General features: G+C 44.0%; 1 protein-coding gene across 5 annotated transcripts in view; it reads left to right on the top strand.

Annotated features, from left to right (window-relative positions):
* Positions 1-6,119: 6,119 nt before the first annotated feature.
* Positions 6,120-19,198, top strand: part of CDC27 (cell division cycle 27) — a 52,773-nt gene continuing 39,694 nt past the window's right edge. For 2 of the 5 annotated variants that reach the window (XM_030541078.1, XM_030541077.1), the window contains exons 1-2: positions 6,123-6,306; positions 15,801-15,876. In XM_030541078.1, coding sequence (XP_030396938.1) covers positions 6,280-6,306; positions 15,801-15,876 — 103 coding nt within the window. In that variant the 5' untranslated portion in view covers positions 6,123-6,279. Of the gene's footprint in view, positions 6,307-15,800; positions 15,877-19,198 lie in introns of all 5 variants that reach the window. The other 3 variants (XM_030541080.1, XM_030541079.1, XM_030541081.1) reach the window with 2 other exon arrangements.

Raw genomic sequence — 19,198 nt, 5'->3', positions numbered from 1 at the left:
CGCAAAATACACAGAGAAGATGGCAATGTTCTCAATGTCATTCCTTATTCAACAGCACTTTTTGCAAGTTTCCTTTGCTCCCTGGCTAGCTACTTGAAATTAAAGCTGAGTTGCTTAGATGTGATTGGCTATGGAAGTCACCTGGCACGTGTCTGATCGCTGATTGAATAAGTGTTGCTTTTGTCCTCAGGTGTCTGGTGCAAATGCTTGTAAAAAGCAAGTTTAAAATGAGCTTCTCATGAGCACAAGATTAGAATTTGCTCTTTTGTCTGCTGTGGTATCTGAATGCCTCACAGTCTTTAATGTATTTATCCTCACTGTGAGGCAGGGCAGTACTATTATCCCCATTTTACAGATCGGATGCTGAGGCACAGAGAGCTTAAGTGACTTGCCCAAGGTCACATGTGAAGGCTGTGGCATAGCAAGGAATTAAACACAGGTCTCCCAAGTCCTAAGTTGTGCCCTAGTCATAGGCAGCAACTTTCCCTGGCGCCAGTGGGTGTTTGCATCCCCCTGCCCCGACTCCACCCTTTCCCCATCCCTGCCCTGCCCCCATTCCAACCCCTTCCCCAAAGTCTCCACCCCAACTCTGCCCCCTCCCTGCCCCATTGAACCCCTTTCCCCAAATCCCTGCCCCGGGCCCGCCTCTTCCCCAAGCGCGCCGCTGGGAGCTAGGGGGAAAAAGCGGGCATGCGGCACGCTCAGGGGAGGAGGCAGAGGTGAGCTGGGGTGGGGGGGCAGGGCGGGGAGCTGCCGGTGAGTTCTGAACACCCACCAATTTTTCCCCATGGGTGCTCCAACCCCAGAGCACCCCCGGAGTCAGCATCTATGGCCCTAGCCACTGCATTAGCCTTCCTTACTGTAAGCCTCCAAGCCAGTACAACCTGATAGCAAATTCAAAAGGGGTGCAGACATGGCCAAAGCAAATTTGTTTTAAAAATTCAAATGTTTATTTGTGGGAAAATTCTCAGGAACTTGCCCAGCTCTAGTGAACGTCAAGCCAGAAGGCCCTGCTGGCTGTGATGTCCGACTCCTGCACTGAGAAACTCAGAGGCTTCTCTATCAACCTTTTCTGTGAAGTAAACTTTGAAACTCAGTCTACTCTAGGGACTGAAATCACACTACAGAGAAAGAAATAGACACTGGGCAGAAAGAGAGTGAGATAAAGATGACAGCAAGGGAGAGAGTGATAGTGAGGTATGGGAGAGAAATAATTATTACAAACTCCAGACTTTGAAAACCACTCAGGAATACGGAGGGTCACCATTAGACTCATGGGGCTCTATTCTGTTTCTGCAGGACACAAATAACTATCATTGACTTAGGGCGTAGGGGCTGCTACTGATTAATCTTCACCTGGTTGGTCTTTGGGAAGGGCCTGATGGGCAAAATAGCATTGCAAAGTAAGACTATCGTGATAATGTCAATTGCCAACTGTTTGTGCAGCTGCCCCTAGTCCCAGGTCCCTGTAACTCCATTCCACCACCTGTCCCCGCGACTGCTGATGCTGAGGCTCCCAGAGGATGGGTGGTCTTAAGGCTAGGAACATTTATAGAAAGGATCTGTCAACATCGGCCGGCGTCCCTCATGCAGAATTGCACTTCACAGCTGGAGGAGACTATAAAAATCATCACTGGATCTTAGCAAGTCCCAGGACAATAGCTGATGCTGTGCCCTTTTATAGCTTGGCTGCTCTGCTCATGTCCTGAGGGCTCTGAGGAGAGGTAAAAATAGGTTCCCATTCTAAGGAGAGCCTGTTGCAGTATCTCTTTCTGTTCGAGATAAGAGAGCATTTCATACCAAAGATGGTTTGGATGTTGGGAGACTCAGAACCATTCCCTATGGAATGGAAGAGGCAGATGGAGCTGGCTTTCGTTTTGAGGAGTCACGTGCACTTGGTGTGGGGATAAGACTGAAATGAAGTTGGAGGAATTAACCCACATCCTGCTTCTTGAGACACCTCTCTTCTCTCACACTTAGCAGCGGAGGACAAAGGCATCTTGGGTCTTCAGATGCTTCCCTGTATCACACAGTTTGAAGCAATGCCCAGTCATTCAGTGGTCTGTGTGCAATGAGTTGAAGAGTCTCATTCCATCTGCCAGTAAAAAGGCGTCCACTGTACAAACACCACTGTTATATTGGGCATCTTCTTGGAAGGTGCAGCAGACAGCGCAAGGCTTGAAAAGACCATACCGTCCCTAAGCCTTTATATGCATACCGCCAGGATTCTCAAAGCAAGCACCTATAGATTTAGTCAAATGATTGCAAATTTGCAAAATCACATATATGTAAATAAATTTGCACAAATTGCTTCCAGCTTTAGAGAGAGAGACAAAAGAAAGAGAGATACAGAAAGATGAAAGGATGGAAAGTGGGGGAGGGAGAAGGAGAGAAGAGGGGGAAAAGGTGCCTCAGCATTTAATTCTCTTCCCCTTGCCTTCCCTCTCAGCATCAGCATTTCAAACTTTCCCTCCTGCACTGCCCTTGCATTGCCCACCATCAAGACACTGCAGAGTAATTCCCCCCATTCCATGGCACCACCACACACACTCCCCAAAGGAATTTAAATGGGAGTTGAAGGTCTCAGAACTTTGCAGGATGGTTCTCCAGAGAGAGACAACTTTTGTGAGGATTATTATGAGTCACATGACACTTGGTGTTTCTCTTAAAGTCTCAGCTTCCAGAATCAGATTATTATCCTAGAAGCTCAGCTTTCTTTGAAAATGTAAGTTTCTAGCCTTCACGGTTGCAAAAACAAGCTTGAAAATAAGAACCTGAAATGCTTCAGCCCTAGAAAACAAATAAAAATGACCTTAAAATTATTAATTTTTAAATTGCATTATTTTAAGCCAATCTCATGAGTTTGGGGTTTGGCAAAACTGGGACCCTGTAAATGTAAAATCAGTGTCATAATTTGATGTGGTCAGATTTACAGTGTGGGCTCCCTGGTAAATGAAATCTGTTCTGTTGTATTTATGTATTTAATATTTAATCAATATAGAAGGGGTGTCGAGCGATTAAAAAAATTAATCACAATTAATCACGCGATAAAAAATTAATTGGGGTTAACTGCACAATTAATCACGCTGTTAAACAATAATAGAATACCATTTATTTAAATATTTGTGGATGTTTTCTGTATTTTCAAATATATTGATTTTGATTACAACACAGAATACAAAGTGTACAGTGCTCACTTTATATTTATTTTTATTATAAATATTTGCACTGTAAAAAAGCAAAAAAAATAGTATTTTTCAATTCACCTAATATAAATACTGTAGTGCAATCTCTTTATCATGAAAGTTGAACTTACGCATTTAGAATTATGTACAAAAAAGCTGCATTCAAAAATAAAACAATGTAAAACGTTAGAGCCTGCAAGTCCACTCAGTCCTACTTCTTGTTCAGCCAATCGCTCAGACAAACAAGTTTGTTTACATTTGCTGGAGATAATGCTGCCCAGTTCTTGTTTACAATGTCACCTGAAAGTGAGAACAGGCATTCGCATGCCACTGTTGTAGCCAGTGAGGCAAGATATTTACATGCCAGAAGCACTAAAGATTCATATATTCCTTCATGCTTCAACCACCATTCCAGAGGACATGCGTCCATGCTGATGATGGGTTCTGCTCGATAATGATCCAAAGCAGTGTGGACCGAAGCATGTTCACTTTCATCATATGATCAAATACCACCAGCAGAAGGTTGATTTTCTTTTTTGGTGTTTTGGGTTTTGTAGTTTCTGCACTGGAGTGTTGCTTTTTTAAGACTTCTGAAAGCATGCTCCATACCTCGCCCCCTCAGATTCTGGAAGGCATTTCAGATTCTTAAACCTTGGGTCAAGTGCTGTAGCTATCCTTAAAAATCTCAGATAAAAATCACAAATAAGAAGCGGACAGTATTAGCTTCCGTCAATGTAAAAAAACTTGTTTCTCTTGGTGATTGTCTGAACAAGAAATAGGATTGAGCAGATTTGTAGGCTCTAAAGTTTTTACATTGTTTTGTTTTTCAGTGCAGTTATGTAACCAAAAAAATCGACATTTGTAAATTGCGCTTTCATGATAAAGAGATTGCACTACCGTATTTGTTGTTGTCAGACCTCAGCCGTGTGGTGCTCTGCTCTATTCAATGTTACACTTGTCTGCAATGAATTGAAAAATACTATTTCTTTTGTTTATCATTTTTACAGTGCAAATATTTGTAATAAAAATAATAATAAAGTGAGCACTGTGCACTTTGTATTCTGTGTTGTAATCAAAATCAATATATTTGAAAATGTAGAAAAACATACAAAAATATTTAGTAAATTTCAATTAGTATTCTATTGTTTAATAGTGCTATTAAAATTACTATTAATCGTGAGTAATTTTTTTAACTGTGATTCCTTTTTTGAGTTAATTGTGTGAGTCAACTGCGATTAATCTACAGCTCTAATCTATAGGCTAAGGGAACAGGTAAAGCTAAACGAGACCACATATTGGGGAAAGAAAAACTAAAATGAACCTGTTTTTCAAATGAATGAACAGTGCCCTGGCATTTTCTCACTGCTGAGTGCTTGCATTTGCAACCTTAATAAAATATTCTTTTATTGCAATTCTCTTTGTCTGTAACAGAAAAAGAATCCGCCTCTGAACTAAAGAGACATTCCTGCCATGCAAGAACCTGAACTTCTTAGCACTTCAACACTGACAGCTTCTCTCCCCCTTCCTAAAGGCTTGTCTACATGGGGAAATTATTCCAGGTTACGGTAGGTGTGAATCTATTCTGGTCCACACTGGGAATTATTCCAGAACAGCTATAGTAGGATAGTTATTCTGGAATAGCCATGCTTTTCAATTTCCCCATGTAGACAAGTTTGCAGTAATAGCAGAAGCTCCTCACTCTGCTAGGCTGTGCCTATGCTGCTGACAGAGCAAGCTTTTCAGTTCTGGGGCCTGCCAGCTCGAGGGCAGGACCAGGGGGAATGAGACATTTTCAGACTCGAGAGGATTCAGTAATGGACCAGGTTCCAATGGCCACCAGAGGCCGCTGCTGCTGCATAGAAAAAGGTCATGCTGCTACCTATATTCCTTAGAAAGAAGAGAGAAGGAAAGGAGGAAGAGGTGGAGGAAGCAGAGAAGGAGGGGAGGAAGGGGGGGAAGGTAAGGAGAGGAGAAGGGAGGAAGAAGAGGGGGAGGGGAAGAAGAGGAGGAGGAAGAAGATGAGGAGGAGAGTGAAGAACGGGAGGGGAAGGAGAGGAGGAGGAGAGGGAAAGAAGGAGGAAGAAGAGGGGAAAGAGAGGAGGAAAAGGGGGAGGGGAAGGGGAGAGTGAATGGGAAAGAGAGGAAGGAGAGGGAAGGGGGAGGAGAGGAGAAGGGAGGAGAAGCAGAGGAGGAGAGTGAAAGGGAAAGAGAAGAAGGAAAGGGGAAGGAGAGGGGGAGGGGAAGGAGAGGAGGAGGAGGAAAAAGAGGAGGAGGAGAGTGAAGAGCGGGAGGGGAAGGAGAGGAGGAGAGGGAAGGAGAGGAGAAAGGGGGGGAGGGGAAGAAGAGGAGGAGGAGGAGGAAGAAGAAGAAGAGGGGAAGGAGAGGAGGAAGAGGGGGAGGGGAGGAGGAAGAAGACAAGGGGAGAGTGAAAGGGAAAGAGAGGAGGGAAAGGGGAAACAGAGGGAAGGGGGAAGGAGAGGAGAAGGAAGGGGAAGCAGTGGAGGAGTGTGAAAGGGAAAGAGAGGAGGGAAAGGGGAAACAGAGGGAAGGGGGAAGGAGAGGAGAAGGAAGGGGAAGCAGTGGAGGAGTGTGAAAGGGAAAGAGAGGAAGAGGAAGGGAAAGGAAACAGAAGAGGAGAGATCGGGCCAGGAGAGGCAAACCGGCAGGGATAGGCAGAGCAGCCGCAGCCGCCCGAGGCCCTGGCTGTCTTCACAACTCTGGCTGTGCCGCAGGGAGCGCTCGGGTCTCGCTCGGCTATCTCCGTCAGCTCGGGCCCCAAGGCGGCTACTCGGGTGTTTCCGTATCCGTTCGGCGCTCTGTCTCCGCTCGGCCGCGGCCCGCTCCGCCCTCGGGTATTTCCGTCCCCATTCGGCTATTTCCGCCTCCCCTCGGGTGTTTCCGTCCCCGCTCGGCGGCACTCGGCGCCTGGCCGGCCTCCTTCCTTCCCTCCCTGGTGCCTGCCCCGGTAACGGTCGCTGTGAGTTTAAATGAGCAAGGGCCGGGCCGGGCCGAGCCGCCGCCGCCGCCGCCGGGACCGGGACACGGACTGAGGCGGAGCCTGGGCCCGCCCCGCTGCGGGCGCTGAGGGGACAGGATGACGGTGCTGCAGGAACCCGTCCAGGTACCGAGCCGGAGCCGCAGCCGCACCGAGGCCTCGGCCCGGCCTAGCGGGGCCCGGTGTCTCCCGGGCCGGACCGGGGCAGGGGGCTGACCCACCGCGGCCAGGCGGGCCCCCTCCGAGGCGGGGCTGCGGCCGGCTCCGCGTCCCCCGCGGGCGGTGGGACCCCCGGGGCCCCTCCTGGAAGGCAGGAGCCTGGTGGGGCCCACCTGCCCCGACCCCTGCCCTAGAGTGGGACCCTATCCCCTCCCCCCGCGATTTGAGACCACCCCTTCCCCTGAGATGGGCCCCTACTGATCCAGGTAGACCCCTCCCCTCGGTGTCCACACCCCGCCCAGAGAGCCCCCCCCCCGACACTCCCCACTTCCAGGGCAGGCTCCCCTCAGATCTCTATCTGCTCCCTTCCAGGGGGGGCCCACCACTGCCAGTTGCCGGTCTCCATCCCAGGGGACTGTCCTTCTCCCATCGCAGCCCTATTATCGTTACTGTTTGTATGGCTCTTGTGAGCCCTAAGCGGGAATTGGGACCCTCCCACTGTGCTAGGTGCTGTACATACACAGGACAGAAAGATAATCCCTGCCCCAAGCGGTTTACAATCTAAGCATAAGATGATAGACAACAGATGGATACAGACAGATGGGGGGTGCACAAGGAAACAGGGAGTTGATATTGGCCAGCATAATAATGACTAGTCCACTTCCAAGAGGGACCTCTCCCATCTCCACTGCTCCGCCCTGACCCCTTATGAAACCCCTTGATTCCTCCTTTCCTGTTTCAGCCACCCTCCACATCTGCTGTTTTACTTTTTAAATGTTCTCCATTCTGTGAAGACACACAGATGAAGGACATTTCTTGTCCCAAGGAACTTGCAGTCTAAAAGAGATGGGATGCCTCAGAGACCCAGAGGAGGGAATAATTTAGATTAAAAAAAAAACAAAAAAATTTAACTGTTTTTCCAGTATATTTTCCCTTCTTATCTTAGTCTGTCTTTCCAGATGTGATGCCCTCTCAGAAGTTATCCATCCTTCACTCTTTACCATATCTAACTTGCCTTAGCCATCCGTTTAATGTTCCCTCCCACTTCAATCTTTCCCATGTTATCTTCTCCCCTTTCCCTTCCACCAGACCTCTGAATAAATCGGGACATAGGGTTTAAAAGGTCTTGAATAGCTGCTTGTAAAACATATTTTTTTTCCGTTAATTTATAAACCTCTCCCAGCTCCCACACTGGGAAGATGCTTAACATACTATACAGTTATTCATAATAACAATATTGAGCACAACAAAAGTATCAGTAATTTATTTTATTTCCTTTTCTCACAAAAAGGAAAAAAGATGTAGCTGTTTGTGGGGGACACAACACCTACTCCATTGACTTGGTCTAAACAAGGTGGTAGCAATGGTGGTGCCATTCTTGTAGAAAAGGAGTTTGTGTTCTTTACACCAAATTCTTTCGGTCTGCTCTGAACAGCTCTAGACAATGTGCTAAAAACACTTCTAGCAACCTGGACCTCTTTTTCCAGTAATACTCTCCCCACTGCTGCCATCTCTGGAGCTCGACAGGTGGTAGCAACAGTTGGGAATTCTAGTAAAAACTGACTAGTGTAGGCTTCTGTGTGGAAAGGAAGCAAACACCCACTGACATAGTGGATGACAGCAAACAAGATCTAACATTTTTACAAGTGCGTGTAATCAGCATCTTTTCTGCTGTTCTAATTATGGCTAACCAGGTGGAAAACATTTGCTATCCTGAAATTTCCATGGCAGAGATGTGGAGTATTTTATCTGAAGTATATTATTTGGTTTGTAAAATGGACAGACACTTTTAATGTCATCTTCTCTAACTTGGGAGAGCTGTTGATGGCAGTTATCAGACAAACCTACTTGGATTCTGTGTACTTGATGAAGTACCAGATTTCTTCTTTTTTGCTATCCAAAGAGGCTGATATGGTAGTGCAACATCAATGCACAGTCATTATGTCTGCACTGGTACATGTCGGACTCATGATTTGCCACTATCTCAGCCCTACTGGTGGCAGCAATGACGGAGATTGTATTATAGGCACAGTTCAAGTGTTGGATGACAAGGTTGGAAAAATATGAATTCTGATTAAGTTACAGCCTCCCCCATTGCTACCACCGGCTGAGTTGCACTGGTATGAATTGCAGATCCTAATAGTGCCATTTTCAATGCAGCCTTTGTTTAGGTTCCTAGTTATTGTCCTCCATTGGTGATCTCACAGAAGTCTACTTTAGTCATCTGTAATCACAGTTCTTAAAAGTAAAACAGCAGTGGTGCAGTGATTCTGACAGTTGTAATAAATGCAGTAAAACCACAGGATTATGGTGCATTCTGACACTAATGTAATAAGCCTACGACATTCAGACTCTTTTTTGCAGTACAGATTTAAATGACACTGTTGGATTATGTGTTCGTTGCTTGGCTGGACTCCTGGTACTTTTTCTTTCCCCAGTTATCCCATTCTTCTTGCATATGTTCTGTAAGAGTAGGCATCATTTATGACTCATCAACATTAGAAGCGACTAATATGTGTAAAAACAGATTTTTTTTTTATGTACCTTTGTACAGCACATGTTGATGGTCATTCGAGAGATCTTTCACTCCCCCTAATCTATCCCTTCCTTACCTTGAAAAAGCAAATGATTATATTTTTTTTAATTTGAAAAACTGGTACTTTTACAATCCTCACAGGGCTCTGTAGTGGTTTCATTTGTATATGTAGCATTTTAAAAACAAATGCCTGCCTTGAAGAGCTTCCAGTTTGAGGGCCTGATCTTGACATTCTACTTGCAGTGAGTAAAGGTGGCAGAATCTTGTCCTAAATAGACAACGTACCATTTTATACCTCCAAATGATGTCAGTTAAAACTTCCAAATTTCAATTCTGAATTAAGCTATATATTCCATGTGTTGTTGTTGTATAACACAGGTGCATTTTAATTTTCGTCTCTAAAAACCTTTCGTTTCAGCAACACAGCTCTTAAGTTTGCTTGGATGCTTCAGTTCCTTGTGTTTTCATCAGATTGAATAGCTGGTATTGACTGCCATGACCAGATCTAATGATGGACACTTTCCAAGGCCATGTTCATATTGTACTCCTGGGGGAATTCTGTGTCACTGCACTTGCGCAGAATTCATGGCCTCTGCAGATTTCTTTGCTTACCCGCAGAAAAATGACTTCTGATAGGGAAGCAAAGGGAAGCTGCAAGAGCAGTCATGCGCCCACTACCTGCCAGTGCAGACAGGTTGGTTTGGGAACCCAGAACAGCCAGTAGAGACATAAATCATCAGGGTATTTCTGAAGAAATAGGCATGGGGCAGACTCTGTTCCCTCAGGCTGAGGAGAATGTAGCAGCCTGCCTGCTTAGTGAATTGTTCCCATTGTTCATAGTGAATTCCCCCCTGAGTATAAAACAGGTGTAAAATTTGTAAGGCTCCTTTCCATTCTCAGAGTGGTTTAAAGGACAGTATGGCCTTATAAATGCTCATGGTGCTTTAGTGATTAGAACTGGTCTAAATTTTTGGACTGAAAAAATTTCCTATCAAAATGTGCTCCATGAACTGTTTTCTACTAACTTTATTGGAGATGGTCAATAGCCAGTATAAATTGTGGTTTGAGTCCGCAGCCCTCACTTGCTCTTCAGTTGCCTATGATGTAACATTGAGCATATGGCTGCATATATGTGTTGACTAATACTTAGAAAGTCAATACTAGCTACATTACTATTAGACGGGGGGTTGGTGATTTCCTCCAGTGTTCCCCGCTCCCATTCTCCGTCCATTGAATTGTAGTTTAAATAAATTACCAAAATAATTGAAACTAGATTATGTTGCTTTATTTTGACAAAAAATGCAGAATTCTGCAGAATTTTAAAATATTGTGCACAGAATTTTTAATATTTTGGTGCAGACTTCCCCCAGGAGTAATATTGTGACTGATAACATGATAGGAACAACCATGTACAGTTATCATTAGCAAAGGTTCCCTGGCCAGTAAGGCTGCTTCCCTACCTCCAAGAACCATGCTATGAAACCATGGTTTTCATTTAATTTTAGACTGATTTTTCAGGCTGGGGGTAGTCTATAATGGCCTTTCTTAAAAGGAAAAAAAATCCTTGTCTACACTGGTCATGGCATCAGCAATGTGGACAAGCTCTTCTTGTTGAAATGAGTACAGTGCTTTTGACATAGCCTTTAAGATGGGTGGGGAACCTGTGTCTTGCAGGCCAGATCTGGCCTGCTGCTTCATTTCATCTGACCCGCGGCAAGTCTCCACACCATGAGCTGGAAGCCCCAGTCCTCAGCATCCCTCTGCAGTGTTGCAGCCAAAAGCGCCGGCTTGCCTCGCTGTGGGGGGAATCTAGAGTTGCCAGGCCGTTAAAAGTCCAATTGGCTCCCTGAAGCAATGATCAGAGGAGCTCCGCATGCTGCCCCCCGCGCTGGCTCCACAGCTTCCAATGGCCAGGAACTGCAGCCAATGGGAGCTGTGGGGGCGGTGCCTGCAGATTCAGATAGTGCGCATCATGCAGAGCCCCCTGGCCCCTTCGCCTAGATATTTGGTTTAGCTGTTGTGCAACATCCAGATGCTGAATAAGCTTTTCTGGGTGGAAAGGTAGGCTTGCCATGAGAAGGCTTCATATACTTTCCCCTGGATGAAAAAGCATTTGTCTTTTCCTTGAAGAAGCTTTCTCATTGCACAGCAGATGATATGATAGTTTTGGAGTTCTTCTCTGAGATTTATAACAGTTGTGAGTAAGAAGAGAGAAGAATGTGAACAAGCTCTTGGGCTCTGTCTATTCCAGCAGTTCTCAAACTGGGTCGGGACCCCAAAGTGTGTCACAGCCTCGTTTTAATGGCGTCACCAGGTTGCCATTAGACTTGCTGGGGCCTGGGGCTGAAGCTGGAGCCCTACCGGCCAGGCCAGAGCCTGAGGGCTTCAGATGTGGATGGTGGGGCTCAGATTTACAGAAACCTCCCCCAGACTGGGGCTGAACCACTTGGCCTTCGGCTTTGGACCCCTGCCTGAGGCATTGTGGCTTGGGCTTTGGCCTTGGTCCTCCCACCCAGGGTGCCAGGGCTTGGGTGGGCTCAGGCTTCAGTCCCACTTCTTAGGGTATGGCTACACTTACAGCCGTACAGCGCTGCTGCGGGAGCGCTCCCGCGGCAGTGCTTTGAAGTGCGAGTGTGGTCGTAGCGGCAGCGCTGGGAGAGAGCTCTCCCAGCGCTGCAGGTACTCCACCTCCCCATGGGGATTAGCCTACAGCGCTGGGAGCCATGCTTACACTGGCACTTTGCAGCGCTGTAACTTGCTGCGCTCAGGGGTGTGTGTTTTTTTCACACCCCTGAGCAAGAAAGTTGCAGCGCTGTAAAGCGCCAGTGTAGCCAAGGCCTTAGGGTCATACAGTAATTTTTGTTGTCAAAAAGGGGTCACGGTGCAATGACGTTTGAGAACCCCTGGTCTACTCTGTGGGAAAGTGTTACAATAAACTATTGGATGGAACACTTTGAACCTGCAACCCTTGTATCATGCCCTCTGTCCGTGCAGGTCCGCTGTCTGAATCATTTAAATGTTGGTTGCAACCACAGTGGTGAGATCTCTACCTCTGGTCTGGATGAACAGGTGCCACCTAAAAAGGCCTGTCCCCATTGTAGATGAGAAACCACAAACAGTTCAGCTGCACTAGGTCAGCCAGTTCTAAAGCGAATGGAGTAGCTTTTATTGAGTAAATACCTCAAAGCACCTGCTTGCAGCAACAGTTCTGTGCCCTGTGAATTGGTGCTTTGTGTCTCTTAGAATGCACTGATACAACCACAATTGTCAGGTGTGCTGCAGGGGGAAGCACCAAAATGGTTCTGTGAGGCACTGCTGCAGTTTGGGCATGCTTAATTGTTGCATTAGTCTTGGTTACAACTGCCTTAATATGTTCAATGACCGTGTTACAGTTTCCTTGCTTGGTTTCTGCAAGGTGAACTATCATCACAATTATTGCTCACTCTTGTTCGCAGTCTGAGGCCCAAGACCAGTTAAATTTGTTTTGTAAAACCTGCTGTGTTGTAGCATGGTGGTTCTTTTCCTCTCTTACACTAATCTCTAGAGCAACATGAGAGTCACCAATCTCACTGTCCTCCATTAATGGATTCAGCCCATAAAACTTGTTTCTTTTTGATTACAGAATGACCGTCATTATAGAGTATGAGCTCTACTAACACACACTACAGGCCTGCTGTTCCAATCCTGGGCCTCTAACCAGCAGTGGTGATTGGTTGAACTGGTTTGTGGTATCCATTTTATAATGCAGATGTGACATAACTGTAACACAACCAAAAGTCACTCGCTTACGGTCTATGCCAGACTCGAGCAAGGTTATAACTCTCAGGCTACGTCTACACTACAGCATAAAATCGAAATTACTAAAACCGGTTTTATAAAACCGATATTATAAAATCGATTTTATGCGTCCACACTAGGGCACATTAATTCAGTGGTGTGCGTCCGTGGTCCTAGACTACCATCGATTTCCGGAGCGGTGCACTCTGGGTAGCTACATTAAAGGAATGAGACCAATAACTTTGATTTCCGTCCACACTAACCCTAAATCGATATAGTAATATCAATTTTAGGGTTACTCCTCTCGTTGGGGAGGAGTACAGAAATCGATTTTAAGAACCCTTAAAATCGATTTAAAGTGCCTTGTAGTGTGGACGGGTACAGAGCTAAATCGATTTAACGCTGTTTAAATCGATTTAACTGTGTAGTGTGGACCAGGCCTCAAACAAGAGCAGGTTGCCAGAAGTATACTGACTTAAAACTCTCTTCTATAATCAGTTATTTAGCATCAAAGGTATGCATGCTGTTTTACAAGCCCAAGGTCTAAATAGATATGACCTGTTGTCATTCAGATATAGGCATTTGATTGAATAAAGGAGGAGGCACGACAGATAACAGGAGGAAAATGGAACTCTGGTGCGGCTCTAATTTATGCAAGGGGCCACACCTGCCCCGTGCACAATCTGAAAGGTGCGGAGGTGACTTGAAGGTCTCTGGGTTGTGCTTTCTGTGCTGTGCTTCCTGAAAGGTGCAAAACAAAATTTGAACTGGTTCAGGATAAAATTGAAGATGATCGCTTCAGGCAAACTTTGTGACTAAACTTCTCTTGGATACACAACAATACTATTGTGAACTGGGCTTTTAAACTGAAAAATACTGTACTTGCAGTATATCAATGGCTTTCACAGGTATTTAAAAATTGTTGAGTTTTAACTGTATTGGAGGCATCTACAGGTGAAAGGTTAGTGATCTCGTATAGAAATTTCCTGTATAATAATCTACAGTGTTATTCAAAACTCTACTGTGAAGGCTGTATATAGATTCCCTGTGGTTAATAACATGACACCATAGTGGTGCCTGTTAGAGTTGTAGAGTTTAAAGGCAGATGGGACCACCTGATCATCTAGTCTGGCCATTTATATAGCACAGGTCACCAACACCATCCAATACCCGCACGCTAAACCCAGCAACTGAAATTAGACCAAACTATTACAGTCCAGAGGTGACTCCATTTATGTGTCACAGGCAAAGAAGGTGCACAAGTGCCTGAGGCCCCTGCAATGGCAGGGAAATGATTATGTAATAAATATCACTTGCCAGGATTATCTAGACCTGCTCCCATACACTACATAGGAAGGCCAAAAAAACCCAACAGGTCAGATTGGCAGTGACCTTGGGGAGAAAATTACTTCCTGACCCCACACATGATAATCAGTTAGACCCTGAGCTTATGAGCAAGAACCAGCCAGCGAAGCACCTGAGACAGAAAATGTTTTGTGCCACCTTCGCCCTGGCCTTCCCCATCCAGTGTCAGCAATGTCAGCCCTGACTGACGTAGCTATGCCAACAAAGCTCTGAACTGTAGTCCTGGCCTACCTGTTGAGAGGACAGCTGGAGGACCTTTCCATCTCTGGCACAGTAAATACATCATTTAAGTAGTGGCAGCAACCTGAGTAACACTATTAATGTCACATCTGAACTGCCCTTTGCATGCACATATGATGCTCCGAAATTAGAAGGGAAATCAGTTTTAACTTGGGTAAAACAAAAAATGTTTAGAACTTATTTCCAGGCTGTTCTGGCTTAGTCTCTCTCAACCAGGTTAGTGGAGGCATGCAGCACAGACAAAACTGGCACTGAGAGTGGCTCAAAACACAAATCTTCAAGAAAATGGCACAGTTTTCCTCCACTAAGTGTTCTAAAATTCCACTAATGTTTATCACCAGATTAAATAAAAGTAAACTGATATTTCACTTTTAAATAGGAAAATTACTAATCACTTGAGGTATTCTGATCTCTGATATTACTAACTTAAAAAAAATAACAAAAACCCAAACAACTAATGGTAATAAGGTTTAGGGATGATAACTGTGTGACTGTTCAGCAATAGATGAACAAACTACTCAGTCTGCGTTCAAATGTATAAGTGCAATCTTTGTGACATGTGCAATTCCCTAGACATCTCACTGCAGTTTGTGCGTTCCTATATAGAATCTCAGCGCTTCACTCAATGGAAGTAAGACATTGTTTTTCACACACCACCTAACAATGGATCATGTTCATCTTGGCTCACTGTGGAATGTGTGCAGCTGTACCCTCCCAGAAAATGCCATTCTGCTATCACGTGCAGTTGATAGTTAGCAATCATATAGTGTTTGATGTTGCCATTGGCATGATCTCTAAGCTGTCTCCGTGTAGTTTGTGGTAATCAGCTGTTGGTAAAAACCCACAGAATGGCACTGGTTTGTTTATAACTTGATTAATATGTAGTAGGTACAGATTAACTTTCTTTGCTCAATATTTATTAATTTAATGTAAGAGCTGCAAACAGAAAAACAAATTTAGATTGCTCAGTGTCACTATAGGCTCCTGTGTATGTTCTTATCCTTTGCTTTAGATATATAATTTTTGGTAATAACTTCTTACAGCAATACTCAGTCATATATAGATCACAGTCCCACTTCCACTCACCCATGGAAAAGACTCCACTTGACTTTAGTGAGAGCTGGATCTGGTTCATAAACAGGTGTACATTACAGCAACAGACACTGGGGGTAAGGGGGGTGGGAGGACATGACAGTTGTGTCCCTAATCTTAGAGAAATCTTGTGCCAAGTTAGAACATTAGGCCTCTTTACGTGACTTTAAAAGATAGTGAAGTCTGTACTATGAACCCATCCCTTATATGCATCTCTCTCTCAGGCAGTCATTTTTAAATTATTCTTAAGGTTTTTAATATTGTGTAGCCTTTCAGTGTTGAACATTTACTAGGCAATTTAATTAATTTTGCTGGGCCTTTGGCAATGGATGCTGGTCCTTGGTATTTCCTGCGATTAATATGGATTTTTTTTAAAAAAGTTTTCCCTGTGAATTTTGAATCATATGTATCCATTTACATGCATCAGAAAATATATTTTTCTCTTCTACAGGCTGCTATATGGCAAGCACTTAATCATTATGCTTATCGAGATGCAGTGTTTCTGGCAGAAAGACTATATGCAGAAGGTACGTACCTCGCTAATATTGAATTAATGGTTTAATTTGCTTAGGATGTTTAGGGCTTCTGTTCTTTTTCACTTGGATAATAAAGGTTTATTTCTTTCTATTCTAAAAACTTCCCTGCAATTGAAGAGACACAGCCAAGATAAAAATCAGATGTTACTTGTAACAATATCAGGTATTACCTAAACTTACTATAAGAATAGAGGGAAAAACAATTGTTTTTCCATCATTTCAATTTGCTATATACCCTGGACTACTCTGGGTTTCACTGTTCTCCCCTGTAGTATATTAGTTTACCATGTTTGTGTGGGTCTTTCTTATAGCGATGGGAGCAACTTTTTAAAAAATGTGACTTTAAAAAATCTGTGTTTGGCAGGGGTAGATACGGTACATGAAACTACTTTTTAATTTAACTGAATATATTTCAGGTAGATGGTGCCCCTTCAGAATGGCTTCTTTGACAAGTACTTCTGTAGTGACACCAACTTGAAACCTTACTTTTCTTTATTAAAAAAAAAAAAAAAAAAGTGAAGTACCTTCAGGACCTTTATTTGCCAAGCTTGCTTCTGGCTGAAACTCTTTGTATTTACATACCTTTTTTTTTTAATTCTTGGATCACTATGCTATTTTTGTCTAGCCCAGATTCAGTTTCCAGTTGCAGCTCCTCACCTCTTGCTGGACATAGAGGCTTTCATAATCAATGTTGCTACACAAAGTGGTCAGCAAAAAACAATGAGTGTTCTGGCTTATGCCCTTTCTCTGAACTCAAACATAACGCTTTTGCCATGTATTTAAACTTCTCTGGATCAAGGAGCTGCTGTCCAAAAATTTCTTTTGAGTCTTGGTCTGCAGCATAGCAGCACAATACTTTACTACAAACACATGTGCTGGCCTGTATCTTGTTACATAACAAACTTAAATATTTGAATTTGGCTAACCAGTGTGTGTGATTATTTTATTAGTTAATAATTTTTAAATTGTTTTGATTTATACACAAAACTTTTTTAAAAGTTGCTGAAAGGATTTCAAGGATAATTAGTTTGCCAAGATAGCAAGCCCGTTTGCACTAAAACTTTTTGAGTTCTGTAAAAAATGGGACATGTTTGGGCCTCATTTCTTTCTGGCTTCTACTTAAGTGTTCCTTTCCTTTGCTGAGAACTGTGCATATATGATTACTTTAAATGCACAGTTTACATATATAGTTGAAAAGTCAAGTGAGTTAGGAGCCCAAGTCCTGTTAGGTGCTTTTGAAAACTTTATCTACAGACTGTATCTTCTCTCTCTCCTCTATCCACCCATTATTCATCTCCTCGTATACTGTAGTTTATTCAATATACGGCTACATATATTACACACAAATACATTGTTAAAAGAACATTAAGGTTGCAAAGTCAAGAACTCAAAAGGCAGGAAATCCCAGAGTTAAGGTTGCCTGTGTAACTTAGTTTAGCCCCCTTGTGTGTATATATTATGAAACGGTCTTTAGTTACATGAATTCACACTTTTTTCCACATTACCCCTGCCTCATTCAGTGCATAGGATGTATCTGTCCTGGAATGAATCAGCGTTGTGTTGTGAAGGAGGCTGTTTTTGTTGGACCACTGCTTCATTTGCTGCAGAATTTGAAAGGTCTGTAGTGAGTGAGGTAGGGGATTGCAGGAAGAGAAGGAATGGCCTCATAGTTAAGGTAGTTGAACTCTGCCCTGGAGAACTGGATTCTATCCCTGCTTCTTCCACAGAGTTCCTGTGAGATGCTGGGCAAGTTACTTAAATCAAACTTTTTATAGGTGATCGTTAATTTTGTACTCCTTATTTTCTGGGTGCCCATCTTGATATTCTGGGGTTTGATTTGCAGGAGTGCTGAGCACTCCTAGCTGGAACTGAAGGCAGTAGGAGTTGTGCTTTGAACATATAAAGTACTGTATAATGCAAAGTACTCTGGAAAAATTGGTCCTAGACCACTCACATTGGATGCATAAAATTAATGGACATATGGGACCTTAATTTCTTGGGGCCTCAGTTTCCCCACATAAATTATAGTACTCTGCAGTGGTGGAAAAAGGAGGATAAGAGTACCTGAGACTCAAGAGGACTTGTGGTATCACTTCAAGGCTATAATTATAAAGGCTATAATTCTTTAACCTCTGTTCTGAATAGAATCAGTTTAAATTAAAAAGCAAGGATCCATGGGTTATAAAACTGAGACTTGTAAAATGGAGTTTGAGAAGCTTTGTTATAGGCAACAACCTGATCAGTAACTGTTTAAACCTGTGAAATTGTGCAGTGAAACCTCCTAAGGGTTTGAAATGGTGAATGTATTGAATTGGCTGGAAAGCAGGAATGGGAATGATGTTCTTGCTTTGTAACCTGAGACCTGTGCCTAAAACTCTTCTTCCTAAAACTTGATTGGAAAAAAATATTAGCACCTAAAATACGTAGGGCAAGGTGCATACCACACTTGTCTGTCCTAGTTTTGTAAACTACTTGCTCAGCTTAAATGTGAAATTTAATTTTTGCTACCTCCCCTCATGGTCCTGCAGGGCTGCCCAGAGGGGGGGATGCAAATGGGGCAATTTGCCTCAGGCCCCGTAGGGGCCCCCACGAGTGTTTTTGAGGGCCCCTGGAGCCGGATCCTTCACTCGCTCTGAGGGCCCTGGAAAACTCTCACGGGGCCCAGGCCCCTGGAGCTTCTTCCACTCTGGGTCTTCGGCGGCGGGTCCCAGAGTGGAAGGACCTCCCACCGCCGAAGTCCCGCGGCAGGGGGTCCTTCCACCCTGGGACCTGCTGCTGAAGTGCCAGGTCTTCTGGGGCAATTCGGTGGCAGGGATCCCCTGCCGCCAAAGATCCCATGCCGCCTGAATCCTCTGGGTGGCCCCGTGGTCCTGAAAAATGTTCTTTCTACTCCTCATTCTTTTTACTCAGGAGGAGTAAATAGGAGAAGTACTTGTGGCACCTTAGAGACTAACCAATTTATTTGAGCATAAGCTTTTGTGAGCTAAAGCACAATTCATCAGATGGAAGGAGTAGAAAATACAGTAGGAAGACATATAGATAGATATACACAGAGAACATAAAAAAATTGGAGTTGCCATACCAACTCTAAGACTAATCAATTAAGGTGGGCTATTATTAGCAGGAGAAAAACTTTTGTTGTGATTGTCAGAAACTGAGTGTAGCTCACAGCAGAACATAATGCAATGGAGACACACTCATCTGGATTTCTGTTCCTTCAGTATAATGCAGTCAAACCTGGTATGACTCTCTGACCCTGTGCAGATAGCACTCAGCTGCACAATCAATCTCCTTATTTAACTTGGTCCGTTTG

This window comes from Gopherus evgoodei, chromosome 23 (genome assembly GCF_007399415.2).
Source record: "Gopherus evgoodei ecotype Sinaloan lineage chromosome 23, rGopEvg1_v1.p, whole genome shotgun sequence".
Lineage (NCBI taxonomy): Eukaryota > Metazoa > Chordata > Testudines > Testudinidae > Gopherus > Gopherus evgoodei.
This window is presented reverse-complemented; position numbering and strand designations above follow the sequence as displayed.